We start from the raw sequence: 17,727 nt of genomic DNA, 5'->3' as shown, positions 1-17,727 counted from the left end.
GGCCTAGATCCCCGGCACATACGGACCCCACCACCCCGGAGGGAGGGGGACCACCCCCAGGCACCAGAACCCCCGTCCAGCCCGCCCCGGAATAGCCCGGCCGTCCGGCCCAGGACCGACGCCCACCGACCCAGGCGCCACCAGTGGCCTCACCCCCCGCCACGAGGCGACTCCAACAGCTGGCCCCCACAACCCCCGACAGGGCCGGACCCAGAGCCATCCCCATCGCAGCCCGGTCCAGCACTACGGGAAACCACAAAGAACCCGCAACCACCAGTCACTCCCGGCCATTTTCCAACCCCCAAAGCAACGAGGTCACAGTCCTCCACCTACACTAAGTGATGGAGCAAAGCACAGGGGACCAGAGGGAATGAGAGTCAGCTAAATCAGAGGTCCCCAACCCAGGTCCTCAAGGCCCACTATCCTGCAGGTCTTAGATGTCTCCCTGCTGCAACACACCTGATGCAAATTAATGGCATATGACAAGCTCTGCACAAGTCTGCTAACAAGCCACTTATTTAAATCAGGTGTGTTGAAGCAGGGAGACATCTAAGACCTGCAGGATAGTGGGCCTTGAGGACCAGGGTTGGGGACCTCTGAGCTAAATGATTCTTTGAGGAGGCAGACATTGTCTCACTACTGATGTGGTCTACTAAGAGATTCCTAAACTGCTGAATACACAGATTACTTTTGGTTTTCCAGTTCTCAAGGATAGTTTTCTTTGCGATGCATAATGCTGTGCGTATGATGTGTGCAGAGTTAATTGCCATATTAATGTCACTCAAGGGTTAGCTGCCATCTTGGATCAGGTCCTGGGTGTGTGATCATGTCTTTCTTTCTTCCAGGGAAACATTGTGGCCATCAAATACACCAATAGGAAACGCATCGAGCTGAACAGGGATGTCCTGTTTGAACTCAAACATGTGAGTGTCCGGAAAATGTTCCACAGCAAAAGTCAGCTGAGCTGAGCGGGATAAAACCCCTGCAGCTCCAGGATGAAATTCCTCAGAGCTCCAGAAAGTTAACAGCTTCTTTTTCACAGTGACAATGAGACGTGAAGACACAGACCTTGCTTCAGTCTGAGCAGGTTTCCCAGACCTGGATCCCGTCCCAGACCTGGTCTAGTTACTAATAATTATTAAAAGTGTCCATGGACTGGTGTTAACATGTGTTAGTGTGCTTTAGTCTGTGTTAGCATGTATAAGCATTTGTGAGCAGCAAAAGAACAAAAGAATCGTTTGATGTTAAAGATTCCTTCCTGTGTCTGGGTCAGTCAAAAAGACAAAGTAAGTGTTTAGATGAGATTTGTGTTTGGTTAGCAGGCATGCTAACCATGCAGCTCTCTTGGAGGGAAATTTTCCTTCCTTTGGGGGGAGTTTCCTGCAGGTTCTGGGTTGCTGCTGCAAGACGAGAATAGAGAAAGATCAGGAAGGAGTGGCTTCCTGGAAGGTGGTTTCCTCTCGCAGTAAAAGTTTCACTGTTAACCCACTAATGATTGATCTAGCTAATGTGGAGTCCAAACAGAAATTCATCCTGGAACACCTGCTCCAAGGCTTTCCAGGTGTTCCAAGACCTGTGTAAGTCATGTGATCAGTTCCTTTGTTCCTGTTCAGATGCGAGATGTTCAGAACGAACACTTGACCAGGTTCATCGGCGCGTGTATCGACCCCCCCAATATCTGCATCATCACAGAGTACTGTCCCCGAGGGAGTCTGCAGGTCTGTCCACCTGTCTGTCTACCTGTCTACCCACCTGTCTGTCCACATGTTTTTCTGCTGCTAGACTTCTGTCTTGTCTTTCTGTCCTCAGGACATCCTGGAGAACGACAGCATTACTCTGGAGTGGATGTTCAAATATTCTCTCATTAACGACATAATTAAGGTAACGTCCTGCTTCCTGCTGTCCTCTGAGTGACTGATTGGACAGATGTGGATTGTCCTGCTGTCTTCTGAGTGTCTGACTGGACAGATGTGGATTGTCCTTCTGTCTCCTGAGTGTCTGATTGGACAGATGTTGAATGTCCTACTGTCTCCTGAGTGTCTGATTGGACAGATGTTGATTTTCCTGCTGTCTCCCGAGTGTCTGATTGGACAGATGTTGAATATCCTGCTGTCTCCTGAGTGTCTGATTGGACAGATGTTGATTGTCCTGCTGTCTTCTGAGTGTCTGGTCGGACAGATGTTGATTGTCCTGCTGTCTCCCGAGTGTCTGATTGGACAGATGTGGATTGTCCTGCTGTCTTCTGAGTGTCTGACTGGACAGATGTGGATTGTCCTTCTGTCTCCTGAGTGTCTGATTGGACAGATGTTGAATGTCCTACTGTCTCCTGAGTGTCTGATTGGACAGATGTTGATTGTCCTGCTGTCTCCCGAGTGTCTGATTGCACAGATGTTGAATATCCTGCTGTCTCCTGAGTGTCTGATTGGACAGATGTTGATTGTCCTGCTGTCTTCTGAGTGTCTGATCGGACAGATGTTGATTGTCCTGCTGTCTCCCGAGTGTCTGATTGGACAGATGTTGAATGTCCTGCTGTCTTCTGAATGTCTGATTGGACAGATGTTGAATTTCCTGCTGTCTTCTGAGTGTCTGATTGGACAGATGTTGAATGTCCTGCTGTCTTCTGAATGTCTGATTGGACAGATGTTGAATTTCCTGCTGTCTTCTGAGTGTCTGATTGGACAGATGTTGAATGTCCTGCTGTCTTCTGAGTGTCTGATTGGACAGATGTTGATTGTCCTGCTGTCTTCTGAGTGTCTGATTGGACAGATGTTGATTGTCCTTTGTGTCATCAGGGCATGGTTTTCCTCCACAACAGTGTCATGTTGTCTCACGGGAAGCTGAAGTCTTCAAACTGCGTCGTGGATAACCGCTTCGTCCTGAAGATCACCGACTACGGATTGTCCAGCTTCCGATCGGAGAGAGACTCTGGAATCGACGCTCACTCCTACTACGCCCGTGAGACTCCTCCTCCTTGTTCTTCTTCTCCTTGTTTGAAGCAAATGATAAATCAAAGTCCTCCTGTGTCTGGTTCTGATCCAACTTCCTGCAGAGAGACTGTGGATGGCTCCAGAGCTGCTCCGGATGGAGTCTCCTCCTCCTCAGGGGACCCAGAAAGGAGACGTGTACAGCTTCAGCATCATCCTCCAGGAGGTGGCGCTGCGACGAGGAGCCTTCTACCTGGAGGGAGACCCGTTCAGTCCTAAAGGTAAAGCTCCTCATATCAGAGATCACATAATCCAGCTGAAGTTTGCTCTCAATTGGTTCAGTTTGTGATGTCATCAGTGAACACATTGAGAGTGTGAACTGGAACCAGGACAGAGGTCCAGATACAGTCCAGTCAGACCCCTGGCTTCCCTGTAAACACACTGAACCACCAGTCCAGCTGCAGCAGACCATGATACCACCACCACCGTTCCTCACACCTGCTGGACCATCAACTTATTGTGACAAGTCCTGCTCCCGGGTGATCAGAAGCAATCCTGGAGCACGAACCCCAGCCCCCCACCACGAAGACCACCACAGACCCACTCCGAGGGTGGCAGAGGAAGGCCCCAGCTAGAGCCCCCCGTGGTCACGGGGCACAGGCCATGCCAGGTCAAGCTCGGCAGCACCAACCCCACCAGGCACCAGCCATCAGCTGTGGATTGTGGGACACATGCCTGCCAGTTTGAGAAAGATTGTGTGGTTTAAGAGACTTTTCTGTGCGAGTTAGAGATTTGGTTTAATGATAAATACCTTTTTGTGTTCTGAGCTTTAGTGCCGTCCCTGCCTGAAAGAAGGAGGTTTTTGTGTTTAGTTTATTAGGAGTTTGGTTTTGTTTTGATAGAAGTCCGCCTGAGAGCGTGTGTTTTTTTTAGTTTGTTAATTAGTCCGCCTGTGTGCGTGTAGCCCGTTTTGGGGACATTTTTGGTTTGTTTGTTTGTTTTGTTACTAAACATTGTATTTCATTTACCCTTGGTCCGGCCATTCCTGTGTTACAGTCCTTTTGACCCCTGGACGTAAAGGGGGACGTAACACAGGGCGATCAGAGCAAAGGGCCCAGGGCCCCAAGAGCGCTCTCCACCGCAAAGGCCAGAGGGCTCACACCATGCCCAGGAGGACCAGGCCCCCCCAGAAAACCACCCAGCATGGGACAGCACCCACTCCACTGTTGTTTCAGCCAGACACCCCAGTAACCAAAGCACCACCGACCACACCCCCTACCTCCTAAACCCTACCCCCTTCCTCCTCCACCATAAAAGGGATAAAAAAAATTAAAACAATAATAATAATATTAATAACAACAATTATAATAAATAGAAGCATCCATCCATCCATTTTCATCCGCTTATCTGAAGTCGGGTCGCGGGGGCAGCTGTCTAAGTAGGGAAACTCAGACTTCCCTCTCCCCGGCCACATTCACCAGCTCATCCGGAGAGATCCCGAGGTGTTCCCAGGCCAGCCGAGAGATGTAGTCCGTCCAGCACATCCTAGGTCTTCCCTGGGGCCTCTTTCCGGTGGGATGTGCCCGGAACACCTCACCAGGGAGGCATCCAGGAGGCATCCTAACCAGATGCCCGAGCCACCTCACCTGGTTCCTCTCGATGTGGAGGAGCAGCAGCTCTACTCTGAGCCCCTCCCGGATCACCGAGCTTCTCACCCTATCTCTAAGGGAGTACCCGGTCAACCTGGGGAGAAAACTAATTTCGGCCGCTTGTACTCGCGATCTTGCTCTTTCAGTCACTACCCACAGCTCGTGACCATAGGTGAGGGTAGGAATGTAGATCGACCGGTAAATCGAGATCTTTGCCTTTTGGCTCAGCTCCTTCTTCACCACGACAGGCCGATGCAGAGTCCGCATCACTGCAGACGCTGCACCGATCCACCTGTCCAATTCCCGCTCCATCCTTCCCTCACTTGTGAACAATACCCCGAGATACGTAAACTCCTCCACTTGGGGCAAGACCCTATTGCAGACCCGGAGAGAGCACTCCACCCTTTTCCGGCTGAGGACCATGGTCTTGGACTTGGAGGTGCTGATTCTCATCCCAGCCGCTTCACACTCGGCTGCAAATCACTCCAGTGAGAGCTGAAGATCACGGCCCGACGAAGCCAACAGAACCACATCATCCGCAAAGAGCAGAGACCCAATCCTGAGGCCACCGAACTGGATCCCGTCAACACCTCGGCTACGCCTAGAAATTCAGTCCATAAAGGTTATGAAAGAATCAGTGACAAAGGGCAGCCTTGGCGGAGTCCAACCCACACTGGAAATGATTCTGATTTACTGCCGGCAATGCGGACCAAGCTCTGACACCGGTCGTACAGGGACCGAACAGCTCGTACAAGAGGGTCTGGCATGCCATACTCCTGGAGCACCCCCCACAAGAATCCCCAGGGGACACGGCCGAATGCCTTCTTCAAGTCCACAAAGCACATGTAGATTGGTTGGGTAAACTCCCATGCCCCCTCAAAGACCCTGAAGTGTCTGTGTAGAGCTGGTCCACCGTTCCACGACCGAGACGAAAACCACACTGCTCCTCCTCAATCCGAGGTTCGACTATCCGACGGACCCTCGTCTCAAGCACCCCTGAACAGACCTTACCGGGGAGGCTGAGGAGTGTGATCCCCCTGTAGGTGGAGCACACCCTCGGGTCCCCCTTTTTGAAGAGGGGGACCACCACCCCAGTCTGCCAGTCCAGGGGAACTGTCCCTGATGTCCAAGCGATGCTGCAGAGGCGTGTCAGCCAAGAGAGCCCTACAGCATCCAGAGCCTTAAGGAACTCTGGGCGGACCTCATCCACCCCCGGGGCCCTGCAACCGAGGAGCTTTTTAACCACCTCAGCCCCAGAGATGGGAGAGCCAGCACCCGCTACCCCAGACTCTGCTTCCTCATCAGAAGACGTGTTGGTGGAATTGAGAAGGTCTTCGAAGTATTCCTTCCACCACCTCACAATGTCCCAAGTCGAGGTCAGCAGCCCCCCATCCCCACTGTACACAGTGTTGATGGAGCACTTCTTTCCCCTCCTGAGCCGCCGGATGGTAGACCAGTATCTCCTCGAAGTCGTCCGAAAGTCATTCTCCATGGCCTCTCCAAACTCCTCCCATGCCCAAATTTTTGCCTTAGCGACTGCCGAAGCTATGCTCCGCTTAGCCCGCCAATACCCATCAGCTGCCTCTGGAGTCCCACAGGCCAAAAAGGCCCGATAGGACTTTTTCTTCAGCTTGACGGCATCCCTTACTGCCGGTGTCCACCAACGAGTTCTGGGGTTACCGCCACGACAGGCACCGACTACCTTACGGCCACAGCTATGGCTGGCCGCCTCGACAATAGAGGCACTGAACACAGCCCATTCGGACTCAATGTCCCCTGCCTCACCTGGGACATGGTTGAAGCTCTGCTGGAGATGGGAGTTGAAACTCTTTCTGACAGGGGACTCCACCGAACGATCCCAGCAGACCCTCACAACACGCTTGGGTCTTCCAGGCCTGACCGGCATCCTCCCCCACCATCTGAGCCAACTCACCACCAGGTGGTGATCAGTTGACAGCTCCGCCCCTCTCTTCACCCGAGTGTCCAGAACATGCGGCTGCAAGTCCGACGACACGACTACAAAGTCGATCATCGAACTGCAGCCTAGAGTGTCCTGGTGCCAAGTGCACATGTTGACACTCTCATGTCTGAACAGTCCATGACGAGCACAGAAGTCTAACAACACCACTCGGATTTAGATTAGGGAGGCCGTTCCTCCCAATCACGCCCTTCGAGGTTTTGCTGTCATTGCCCACGTGAGCATTGAAGTCCCCCAGCAGAACGAGGGAGGGAAGGAGTGCTCTCCAACACCCCCTCCAAGGAATCCAAAAAGGGTGGGTACTCTGAACTGCCGTTTGGTATATAAGCACAAACAACAGTCAGGACCCGTCCCCCTACTTGAAGGCTGAGGGAGGCTACACTTTCGTCCACCGGGGTAAACCCCAACGTACCCCAAGTCGGGGGGCAGTGAGCATGCCCACACCTGCTCGGCGCCTCTCACCGGGAGCAACTCCAGAATGGAAGAGGGTCCAGGCCCTCTCAAGGACAGTGGTTCCAGAGCCCAAGCCGTGCGTCGAGGTGAGTCCAAATATATCTAGCCGGAACCTCTCAACATCTCGCACCAGCTCAGGCTCCTTCCCCGCCAGAGAGGTGACATTCTACGTTCCTAGAGCTAGCTTCTGCAGCCGAGGATCAGAACGCCAGGGTCCCCACCTCTGGCAGCCGCCCAGCTCACACTGCACCCGACCCCTATGGCCCCTCCTGCAGGTGGTGAGCCCACGGGAGGAGAGGCCCATGTCACCCTCTTGGGCTGAGCCCGACCGGGCCCCATGGGCAAAGGCCCGGCCACCAGGCGCTCGCCTCCGTGCTCCACCTCCAGGCCTGGCTCCAGAGGGGGGCCCTGGTGACCCACGTCCAGGCAAGGGAAACCTTGGTCCTTGCTTTCTCATCATCATAGGGGTGATTTGAGCCGCACTTCGTCTGGTCCCTCCCCTAAACACCTGTTTGCCATGGGTGACCCTACCAGGGGCAGAGATGCCAGTAACGCGTTACAAAGTAACGCGTTACTGTAATCTGACTACATATTTTAACAAAATATAATCTAACGCGTTAGGATGTCCTACAATGTAATCAAATTACCGTTACTCTTCATATTCGTCCTGCGTTACTTCGGCACTCCCCACTCCTTTCACATATGATTTGAAATCAAGCGCCGTGGACGAAAGTGTATTTATCTAACTCAACACACCTTCTCATTAACGGTGGTACAGAAATTTTATGTACTCGTAAGCATGCAGCTACCTTTCTTCGCTGAAACTTGACCTTTTTAAAATCGACAAACACAAATCATTCACTGCACATGACTTTAGAAAAAAATATGATATAGAAACTTATTACCCTGGTGCATGATGGGAGGTCCGCCTCTCCACTTCCCTCATCAGAACCTATTCCAAACCGAATTGATTTTTTTTTTTTAATAAGTCCGTTACTATTTCATTATTTTCTCATGTGTAAAAGTAAAACATAATGCAGATTTGTCTTATGCTTAACGAGAGATGTTGCTTTATTTTATTGTTATTCATTTGAATTAATGTATATGATGGTAGGGAAGAAGCACTGAATGATTTACAAAGTTAATAAGAGACTGACTATGTTCATAGAAGGTGAAAAACAATTAAAAGTTACAAGTTGCAAAACATTGTAAAGTCACCATTCGTAACTAATGCACTTTCAGTAAAGTATATGCGAAAAAAAAATCGATTGTCATTTTTTTGTTTGGGGGGTTTTAACTAATAAAGTAACTAGTAATCTAACTTAGTTACTTCTAAACCTTAGTAATCAGTAAAGTAACTAGATTACTTTTTAAAGAAGTAATCAGTAATCAGTGGTCAGATTACTTTTTCAAGTAATCTGTGGCATCACTGACCAGGGGCATGAGCCCCCGACAACATAGCTGCTAGGATCGTCAGGACACACAAACTCCTCCACCACGATGAGGTGGCGGCTCATAGAAGCAGCTTGTATTAACACTAGAAGTCCCAGAGAGGGGTCAATTGACCTTTCTACCTTTACAACCCAGAGATGGGTCGATTGACCAGTAGGATTTTAGCTATAATCCTGTCTTAAGCTGTAAACAGCTTCTTTTGTTTGTAGACGAGTCAATTACTGGCACACCCCAGGAGGGCGCATACTTAGGGGAGACACTGTAGACTCTTGAAACTGGACTGTCAACTTTTGCCCAAAGCTTGGCTTGAGACACTGCTTGGTCCCCTGAGTATGAGATTGGAGTAGACCTCAAACAGATTCAGAAAGGTTTTCCTGCATTCTAGTATATTTCAAATAATTAAAAATATATTTGATATGATATATGATATATACCTCCTCGACACATTTGTGTGCTTTTAGAAGAAAAAAAAAAAGATAATCATTGTGGGCCTTCAATAAAAAAGCAAACAATTTAGAATGATATGACAAAATGATGAATTCATATTTTTTTAAAAAATCACTTTAAAAGGTCCAGCTCTCCTCTTTTCATACAAATGAAAAAATACAAATTTTTCAGAATTTTTTACCAATTTTTCAAACTTTCTAACCCAATGTTCATGTACCTTATGTCCAAAAAGCCCAAGCAATGAACAATTTTGAATATTTAAAATGAACATTTTTTGATTGTGGTGGTACAGGCAGGGTCTGTGAGTAAAATATCCAGAAGCATTAGTGTCTAAGTCAAGAGGGCATAAATGTCAACATGACAAAGATATAAAAGAACAACTGTGAATTTTTTCCAATGCTTTTTATTTTTGTCATAAAAAAAACAACAAAACAGTTAAAATAATGCAAGTAATGAAACAATTTCACAAATATTTACACAAGGCTACAGTGGCATGCCCTTGTGTGAATGGCTTTTCTGCTCTTTCAGCAGTCCGTCTGTGCTAAGTCCAAACATGCTTGGCACTTCCATGGTATCTCCATCCTGCATTTGCCACATGTGTATTTGTAGCAGTCAACACATCTTACAGTTGCGCAATTGTTCTTGCATCGATGGTTGACCTGACATTTTGCCCTTTTCCCAGGGCTAGGTGTGGGAGGTTGCTGCTGAAGCAGTTGCTCCTTATGTGCCTTCTTCTGACTCACATGAGAGTTGGCCAACTCTTTCGCGAGCTCAACCAGGAAGTCCACTCTTCTCTCCTGCACTCCGGTGCATTCCTTATGAAGAACATGAGCGTTCAGTGCCGCCATGTCGATCATGTTGTAGAACACGGCGACTGGCCATCTCCGTGTTCCTGCACGCACGCTGTACTCCCGCACCATCTGGTCCATCACATCCACACCACACTTTGTGGTGTTGTATTGTGTGACAGTGTTTGGCTTCCTTTTGGTGGTATTCTCAGTCTCAACCACATTGTGCATGCTGCTGAGAAGATAGACAGTCTTTTTCCGTTTCGGCGCATATACTGTGAGTGTTGCACCAGTGGTGGAAAACACTCGAGTGGTGAATTTAGTGTGGTCCTTCAGTCTAGTTGACTGAGGAATTTCCCGGCGAATCTTGTTGACTGTGCCAAGGATGGTGGTTTTCCGGCTAAGCAGTCGTTGCGCAAGGGACAGCGATGTAAAAAAATTGTCTGTTGTTACAGTTCTGCCCTTATCCATGAACGGCTCCATCAGCCTCATCACTACACTCTCAGAGAGTCTCTCTCCACTGGGACGACTGGGGTCCTTGCCAAGATATGGCAGGATATTGCAAATGTACTTTGATTTCAAGTCACAAGCCAGCCAAAACTTAATGCCAAATTTGTCCGGTTTTGTTGCAATGTACTGCAGAAAACTGCAGCGAGTCTTTGTCGGGAAAAGCTGTTCATCAATAGTGATGTGTCGACCAGGGTTATAAGATCTGATGCAGTTATTGACAAAAGATTCCCACAGATTAGAAATTGCAGCAAACTTATTTGTCTCCACTCGCTCACTGCGTGTGAACATGTTATCAAAGCGTAGGTGTTGCATGATGTTTTGGAAGCGCTTTCGGGCCATAGTAGCAATGATTCGTGGGTTTCCCAGCTCTGCTGACCAATTGTCACGTAGTGATGGAACTTTCTTCACCCCCCGCAAGATAATAATTGCAATAAATGCCATTAGTTCTGGGAGGTTCATGAACCAATCTGCCTGCTCCTTTTGCCGTGCATGCTGAATGGTCCATTCTTGAATGCTACGAAGCATTTCAAGTGTTATAAAACAGAAGAAGCTTTGAAGACGAGTCCGGATACTTCTTCTGGCCTTAGCAGTTGGCTCTCCATCTGTGCCGTATGGTTCTATTGGGGTGAAATTGAGACATGTCCCCAGCTGTTCTTCATGCCACACTGTGCCATCTTTAGCCATCTCTGTCCTCTCACTTCCCAACCGAGCCCTCTTTTCTGGCAGTGGAGCAGTCTCATCATCTGCAAGGTAAACAATTTCACAATTTCAGAGGACGAAAATAGGATGTTTTGGAAATAAGATTAAAAAAATCCTTTATTTGTACCAAAATGGAGAAATTCCAGTGTTGCAACTCACAGTACAGGACAAAGCAGAAAGAAAGAAATTTGTCATACCAAAAAGTTCAATAATAGTTTCAAATCTTACCTGAAGACTGCTCAGAGTCAGAGTCCGAATCCAGCTGAATTTGTATCTCTTCTCCATCTGAGTCACAAGGGTTTGTATCGCTGAGGATCAGGTCCAATGCCTGCTGAGTTGTAAGCCGCCTCTGCATTTTGCTTCCTTCTATTTGTTCGAGGTGAAGCTAGCTACTATTTATCCCCCTCAGCCCACCATCCCCCACTGCCACAGAATTTACCAGACGTTTCAAGGTAACAAGGAGGGGCTGGATGCAATGGGTGCATTCCTCAGGTAATGGCTGCATTTACAAATGAAGAGATGCTAATTTTTGCCAGCAGAGTCGTCAGTTTGGACTAAAGGTCTTTCGACCCTTCTCTGGGACTTTAGGGAGACATCAAAATTCCTGGGACTTCTAGTGTTAAAGTATATGTAAGAGTTAGCACAACAAAACAATAAAATCTGAATAAAAAAGCTGAATGAATGTGTTTAAAATAAGTATTAAGTACATAATTAGTGTAAAGTAAAACATGGATGAAAATAACAGTAAAATAAATATACAATAACGAATAAAATAATATTAAATAAAATAATGTGTGTAATGGGTTTCTTTTTTCTTTTTTTTTCGACTGTTTGAGCCTCCCTGAGGACCTCTGGCAGACTAATCCTCTAGTCCTCTGGTCCACTGGCAGACTAGTCCTCTGACCCTCAGGTCCACTGGCAGACTAGTCCTCTGGCCCCCAGGTCCTCTGGCAGACTAGTCCTCTGACCCTCAGGTCCACTGGCAGATTAGTCCTCCGGCACTCAGGTCCACTGGCAGATAGCCCACTGACCCTCAAGTCCTTTATCAGACTAGTCCTTTGGGCATTGGGTCCTCTGTCAGACTAGTCCTCTGAGCCTCAGGTTCTCTGGCAGACTAGTCCTCTGGCTCTCAGGTCCAATGGCAGACTAGTTCTCTGGTTCTCAGGTCCTCTGGCAGACTAGTCCTCTGACCCCCAGGTCCTTTGGCAGACTAGTCCTTTGACCCTCAGGTCCACTGGCAGACTAGTCCTCTGACCCTATGGTCCTCTGGCAGACTAGTCCTTTGACCCTCAGGTCCACTGGCAGACTAGTCCTCTGACCCTATGGTCCTCTGGCAGACTAGTCCTCTGGCCCCCAGGTCCTCTGGCAGACTAGTCCTCTGACCCTCAGGTCCACTGGCAGACTAGTTCTCTGGTTCTCAGGTCATCTGGCAGACTAGTCCTCTGACCTTCAGGTCCTCTGGCAGACTAGTCCTCTGGCCCCCAGGTCCTCTGGCAGACTAGTCCTCCAGCATTCAGGTCCACTGGCAGATAGTCCACTGACCCTCAAGTCCTTTGTCAGACTAGTCCTTTGGCCATTGGGTCCTCTGGCAGACTAGTCCTCTGAGCCTCAGGCCCACTGGCAGACTAGTCCTTTGGCTCTCAGGTCCTCTGGCAGACTACTCGTCTGATCTTCAAGTCCTCTTGCAAACTAGTCCTTTGGCCCGGTCTGTCCGGCTTCTGTAGACGCTCTATTGCAGGTGGAGAGGTGATCGTTTATGTTTGGTGGTAGTATCTATTTGGTGGAGTTTATATTTTCTCCATCTTTTCTGTGTTGACCAGCACTTTCTCCTTAGTTGTGAGAGATGGTGGTTGATCCAGAGTGGCTTTGGTTTTGTTGAAAGCTTTTTTGTTTGTATCGGTGCCACCTTGTCCAGTGCTCTTATTAATCTTCTGTTAGGAGTATCAGCCATAAAATCAACCGTAGAATCACAGGGATGAAACATCTCCATCATAGAAAAGATCCACCAACTTTGCTGCCACTTCACTGGTGAGACATGGCTTAATTCCTAAATCTAAAATATTTCTGTCACTGGGAGACAAAATGATAAAACCAAGTCCACTGGGTGCCTTTGTTACGTGTTGGCTGTGTAACATGCTGGCTAAAATAAAAAGTGTATTACATTAAAAAATTCTTTCCCAGTGAATCTCCCAGTGATGAGAATTTGTGAATAATTGGGGTGCACCAGTGATCAAAGTTCAGAGAATTCTGTTATAAAAGAAGGACAGGGTTTTAATTAACTAATTTTAAAATGAATAAAATTATGCATAACATGGAAGGACAGCCACAAACAAAAAAACAATATTTAAAAGGGTGTAAATGGGTGTAAGAATGACAGGGAGGAACAGATGTACAGGTGTGTGTTGGGCTTTATGTCCGGGGTCTCTGGTAGTCATGGTGCCGTATTTAAAGGACTGGAGTGTGAGTTCAAAGTTTGTAGACAAAAGTTCAGAACCTGAGTAGTTGGGGTGATGGCGTTCGTGTTTAAAAAGTTCTTGATGATTAAAAAGTACCATAAAACGATGCCGTCCTCTATTCTGTTCCTTTAGCAGACGCTTTTCTCTAAAGCCACTTACATCTTAGGGGGGGTAGGCAGTAGCATTAAGGCTCTTGCCTTGGGACCCAACTGGAAGGTGTTAATGTTCATCCCCTGAAGGATTCGAACTCAGGCCGACCTGCCAACTGATAATCCACCCAAACTCCCTTCTCCTTACAAATCTGCCTAAGCCACAAGTGAAGTTGGTGTTGGCGGCTGAACATGACCCCCCCATAGCGTTGGGATGGAAGTGGGCCAGAATTTACTTCCTTCTTCCCAGTGTCTAATAAAATAAAATCTATCAGATGTGAAGTCGTTCTTTCTCTGACTCACGGTTCTTCAAGCCGTTGCAGCCGATATTGAGTGGAGCAGGCTTGTTGGATGTGATCAGATCCAGTACTTTGGGTAAGATGTCCTTCACACACGCCCATGGAAAATGAAAGTTCGGCTTCTCCGGGTGGCTACCTGTCGGACCATGGAAGATCCATTGATGAGGACATCTACCAAACTTGCCGACCACAGTGACTGCACGTGGGATCAGGTGGATGGCAGAAAGCTGAGGAGGAGCTCCGTGGCACAGAGGCTGGCGGAGAGACCCGGGAAGGACGATGGAGACACTGTTCCCGCTGTCTGGAGGCCACAGGTGCCGGAGTGAAAATCCCCTCGGTCCAGGTAGTTTTCACCTATGTTGGCAGTGGGGGAGACAGAGGAGGGTGGTCAGTAGCAAGGGGTAGAAACTCTGTTTTCCTGCGGGGGTGGACTGGTGTAGTATTGACGGCTTGCAGCCACACCCCAGCTCCTGCTCTGTGCCCAGACAACGATCAAGGGTCCAGGATGTTGTGGGGTTGAACTTACCAGGACTTTAGGTTTAGCCCCAAGCTGGGTCCAGTGATCCTGCCTGGCACCGATGACCAGAGGAGATGCAGTTGGAGAGAGACTGTCCACAGGTGGAGCATATGCCATTTGTGGTGTAGGTGGTTGCGCAGGGCTTGCCGGACGTATGCTAGCCTCCACATATCGTGTTGTGTCGGCTAGCTGCACGCTGATGGCCAAGGCTTGAGTTTGACCGAGAATGACTGTGTCCAGACGGTGCTCCGCTTCCTGGATCTTGTACAGGTTGGATGTTCTCCAGTTCGGCAACCTTTTTGAACAAAATCAGACAACTTTCACGTCCAAATGAGGAGGTAAGTGGAGCCATAGTTTGGGCTTCAACCGTGTCCCCAGACAGCTGTGCACTGCCCCAGAAAGTCGTGCACGTCCTGGACTGATGATATCTTTCACCTGTGACCAGGGTTGAACCTTCATGCGCCCCCTTCCACCACCTCAGTATCACCAGTGTTTAAATGATGCTTGACAGTTCCTTAAGTCTGTAAATGTAAAACAGCTTTCATTTGCAATATTTGTAGATGTTTTACACGACAGAGCTCAGGTTGTGGTCGTTAACCTTCCTGAAGGAGCAAGTTCAGAAAAGTCCTGGATTAATTAATGAAAGTAGCTGGATGTATTTAAAAATACCAGAGAACACCAGCAGACACATTTAGAGTGAAAAGTTACTCTGACTGGTTTCCTCAGCGAGGTTTTATGAACTGGCTCATATGAACAGATATAAATTGGATTAATTTGATTAAACTGATCACAATAAATCGACTTGATTTGATCATGTTTGTAAAGTGACCTGAGGTGACTTGTGAAACAGCTCTTTATAAATAAAGCTACAGTATATTGAACTGAATGTACGGTAGCACCAGGAAAAATAAATATTAAAAGACGCTAACATCATCACGCTAACATGATGCTAACATTATGCTAACATTAGTCTAACAGCAAAACAAAAAGCAGAAGAAATTCGCTAATCTGAGGTTCAGTGAATGCAGCATGATGCAAAGCTGTGGGTGGAGGTAAAGATGGAGGCAAGATGGTTCTGTTCTGATCTGATTCTAAGATGGACCAGAACCCTGCGTGGTATCCAGACAGACTGACGGAGGCTGGTGGAGGTTTTTAGATGAATAAAAATAAACTCTGTGAGGGAAGATGGTTTCATCATCTCTGAAATGTTCAGTTTCTTAGAACTTCTTTAGACTGATATCTTTTGGCCTCTGAGGTTCTGAATGAAGTTCTGGTTTTAACCTTCATCTTTTTCCTGTTTTTGTGTTTGAGTTAGGCCTGACGGTGTTGGGTGTCTCCACAGAGATCGTGGACCGGGTGATTCTGGGCGAGTGGCCCTGCCTGAGGCCCACCATCGACCCACAGAACCACACCCCGGAGCTGGGTCAGCTGATGCAGCGCTGCTGGGCCGAGGAGCCCACGGAGAGACCCGACTTCAACCACATCCGGTTGCTGCTGCGCAAGCAGAACAAGTAAGACCCGACTCGCAGGGCCTGGCCTGGACGATAGGAAGGAACAAAGGAGAAAGCTGAGTGCTGGTTGGAGGAGGAGGGGGAGCAAATCACAGCCTTTTTCATTTCCAAGTAAAGTCCATTGTTGGGATGGAAGGCGACGTGTGAAGGAGCCGGAAATGTTAACGCATTGTTTTATCTCCATGTTGCTCAGCGTAGTACTTGTTGTCATGGTGGCTCAGCGACTTCACATAACAAACGTTTACACTGGCTGTTTATGTTTATTTTAGCCGTGGACGGAGAACTACGTGGATCTAATGTTTACAAAATGAAGATTTAGTACAAAATATTCATCAGTGTAGATTTCATCTCGTATGTGAGGCACTGTCTGCTCGCTGGGGTCCGAAAACCTGCCTGCAGGCCTGGTTTATAAAACAGCAGCTCAGGGCGAAGCTTTTTTTCCACAGATATCTACGTCCCACAGAAGAACGTCTGGCTATCTTAAAACCTAAAAATAGAACTAAATTGTGGTTCTTCAAACATGACAACAGATGTCCAATAGTAGATATTTATCAGAAATTTTAAGTCGTCTTTTCCCCAAAGGTCTGGTAACATCTGCGTCTCTAAAGACTTTTATTCAGCTGACTGAGGGAAAAATGGCTCTTTGGACTGGAAAGGCTGACCCCTGTCCTCAGTGGTAGTTTTTCAGCAAGACCTGGTCTACTGTGGTCTGGGACCCCAAAAACCAGTGGGTTGGCCTTTTTGTAGATCCCAGATCAGAAGCTAACAGCATCAGTGTCAGGATGAACATTTCTTCATCCTTGCTTGTAGACAGGAGTTTAAACAGCCTGATGTTTATCTTATTTAAATGATCAGAGTACATCAAGGTATTAAAATGTCCCTATTTTATGCCGGAATACTTGACCCTGCAGTAAAGTAGATTCGTGTCTCTGTTGGTGGACGAGGACAGTAATGTAGACCTGTGTGTCTTCAGGGAGTCCAGGACCAACATTTTGGACAACCTGCTGTCCCGTATGGAGCAGTATGCCAACAACCTGGAGGAGCTGGTGGAGGAACGAACACAAGCTTATCACGAGGAGAAACGCAAGGCCGAGACCCTGCTGTACCAGATACTACCACAGTTAGTACCACACCTAGTACTACACCACCGTACAGCTGTACCAGATACTACCACAGTTAGTACCACACCTAGTACTACACTACTGTAAAGCTGTACCAGATACTACCACAGTTAGTACCACACCTAGTACTACACTACCGTACAGCTGTACCACATACTACCACAGTTAGTACCACACCTAGTACTACACTACTGTAAAGCTGTGCCAGATACTACCACAGTTAGTACCACACCTAGTACTACACTACCGTACAGCTGTACCACATACTACCACAGTTAGTACCACACCTAGTACTACACTACTGTAAAGCTGTGCCAGATACTACCACAGTTAGTACCACACCTAGTACTACACTACTGTACAGCTGTACCAGATACTACCACAGTTAGTACCACACCTAGTACTACACTACTGTACAGCTGTACCAGATACTACCACAGTTAGTACCACACCTAGTACTACACTACTGTACAGCTGTACCAAATACTACCACAGTTAGTACCACACCTAGTACTACACTACCGTACAGCTGTACCAGATACTACCACAGTTAGTACCACACCTAGTACTACAATACCGTACAGCTGTACCAGACACTACCACAGTTAGTACCACACCTAGTACTACACTACCGTACAGCTGTACCAGATACTACCACAGTTAGTACCACACCTAGTACTACACTACCGTACAGCTGTACCAGATACTACCACAGTTAGTACCACACCTAGTACTACACTACTGTACAGCTGTACCAGATACTACCACAGTTAG

At 47.9% G+C, this 17,727-nt stretch overlaps 1 protein-coding gene across 4 annotated transcripts in view; it reads left to right on the top strand.

The window, feature by feature from the left end:
• LOC121641529 (atrial natriuretic peptide receptor 1-like) overlaps positions 1-17,727 on the top strand; it is a 117,710-nt gene that overhangs the window by 85,177 nt on the left and 14,806 nt on the right. For 3 of the 4 annotated variants that reach the window (XM_041987716.1, XM_041987717.1, XM_041987719.1), the window contains 7 exons: positions 846-923; positions 1,614-1,718; positions 1,810-1,881; positions 2,793-2,955; positions 3,050-3,205; positions 15,664-15,832; positions 16,806-16,952. In XM_041987716.1, the coding sequence (XP_041843650.1) occupies positions 846-923; positions 1,614-1,718; positions 1,810-1,881; positions 2,793-2,955; positions 3,050-3,205; positions 15,664-15,832; positions 16,806-16,952 (890 nt within the window). The remainder of the gene's footprint in view (positions 1-845; positions 924-1,613; positions 1,719-1,809; positions 1,882-2,792; positions 2,956-3,049; positions 3,206-15,663; positions 15,833-16,805; positions 16,953-17,727) is intronic. The other variant, XM_041987718.1, reaches the window with a different exon arrangement.

This window comes from Melanotaenia boesemani, chromosome 6 (genome assembly GCF_017639745.1).
Source record: "Melanotaenia boesemani isolate fMelBoe1 chromosome 6, fMelBoe1.pri, whole genome shotgun sequence".
NCBI classification, from domain to species: domain Eukaryota; kingdom Metazoa; phylum Chordata; class Actinopteri; order Atheriniformes; family Melanotaeniidae; genus Melanotaenia; species Melanotaenia boesemani.
This window is presented reverse-complemented; position numbering and strand designations above follow the sequence as displayed.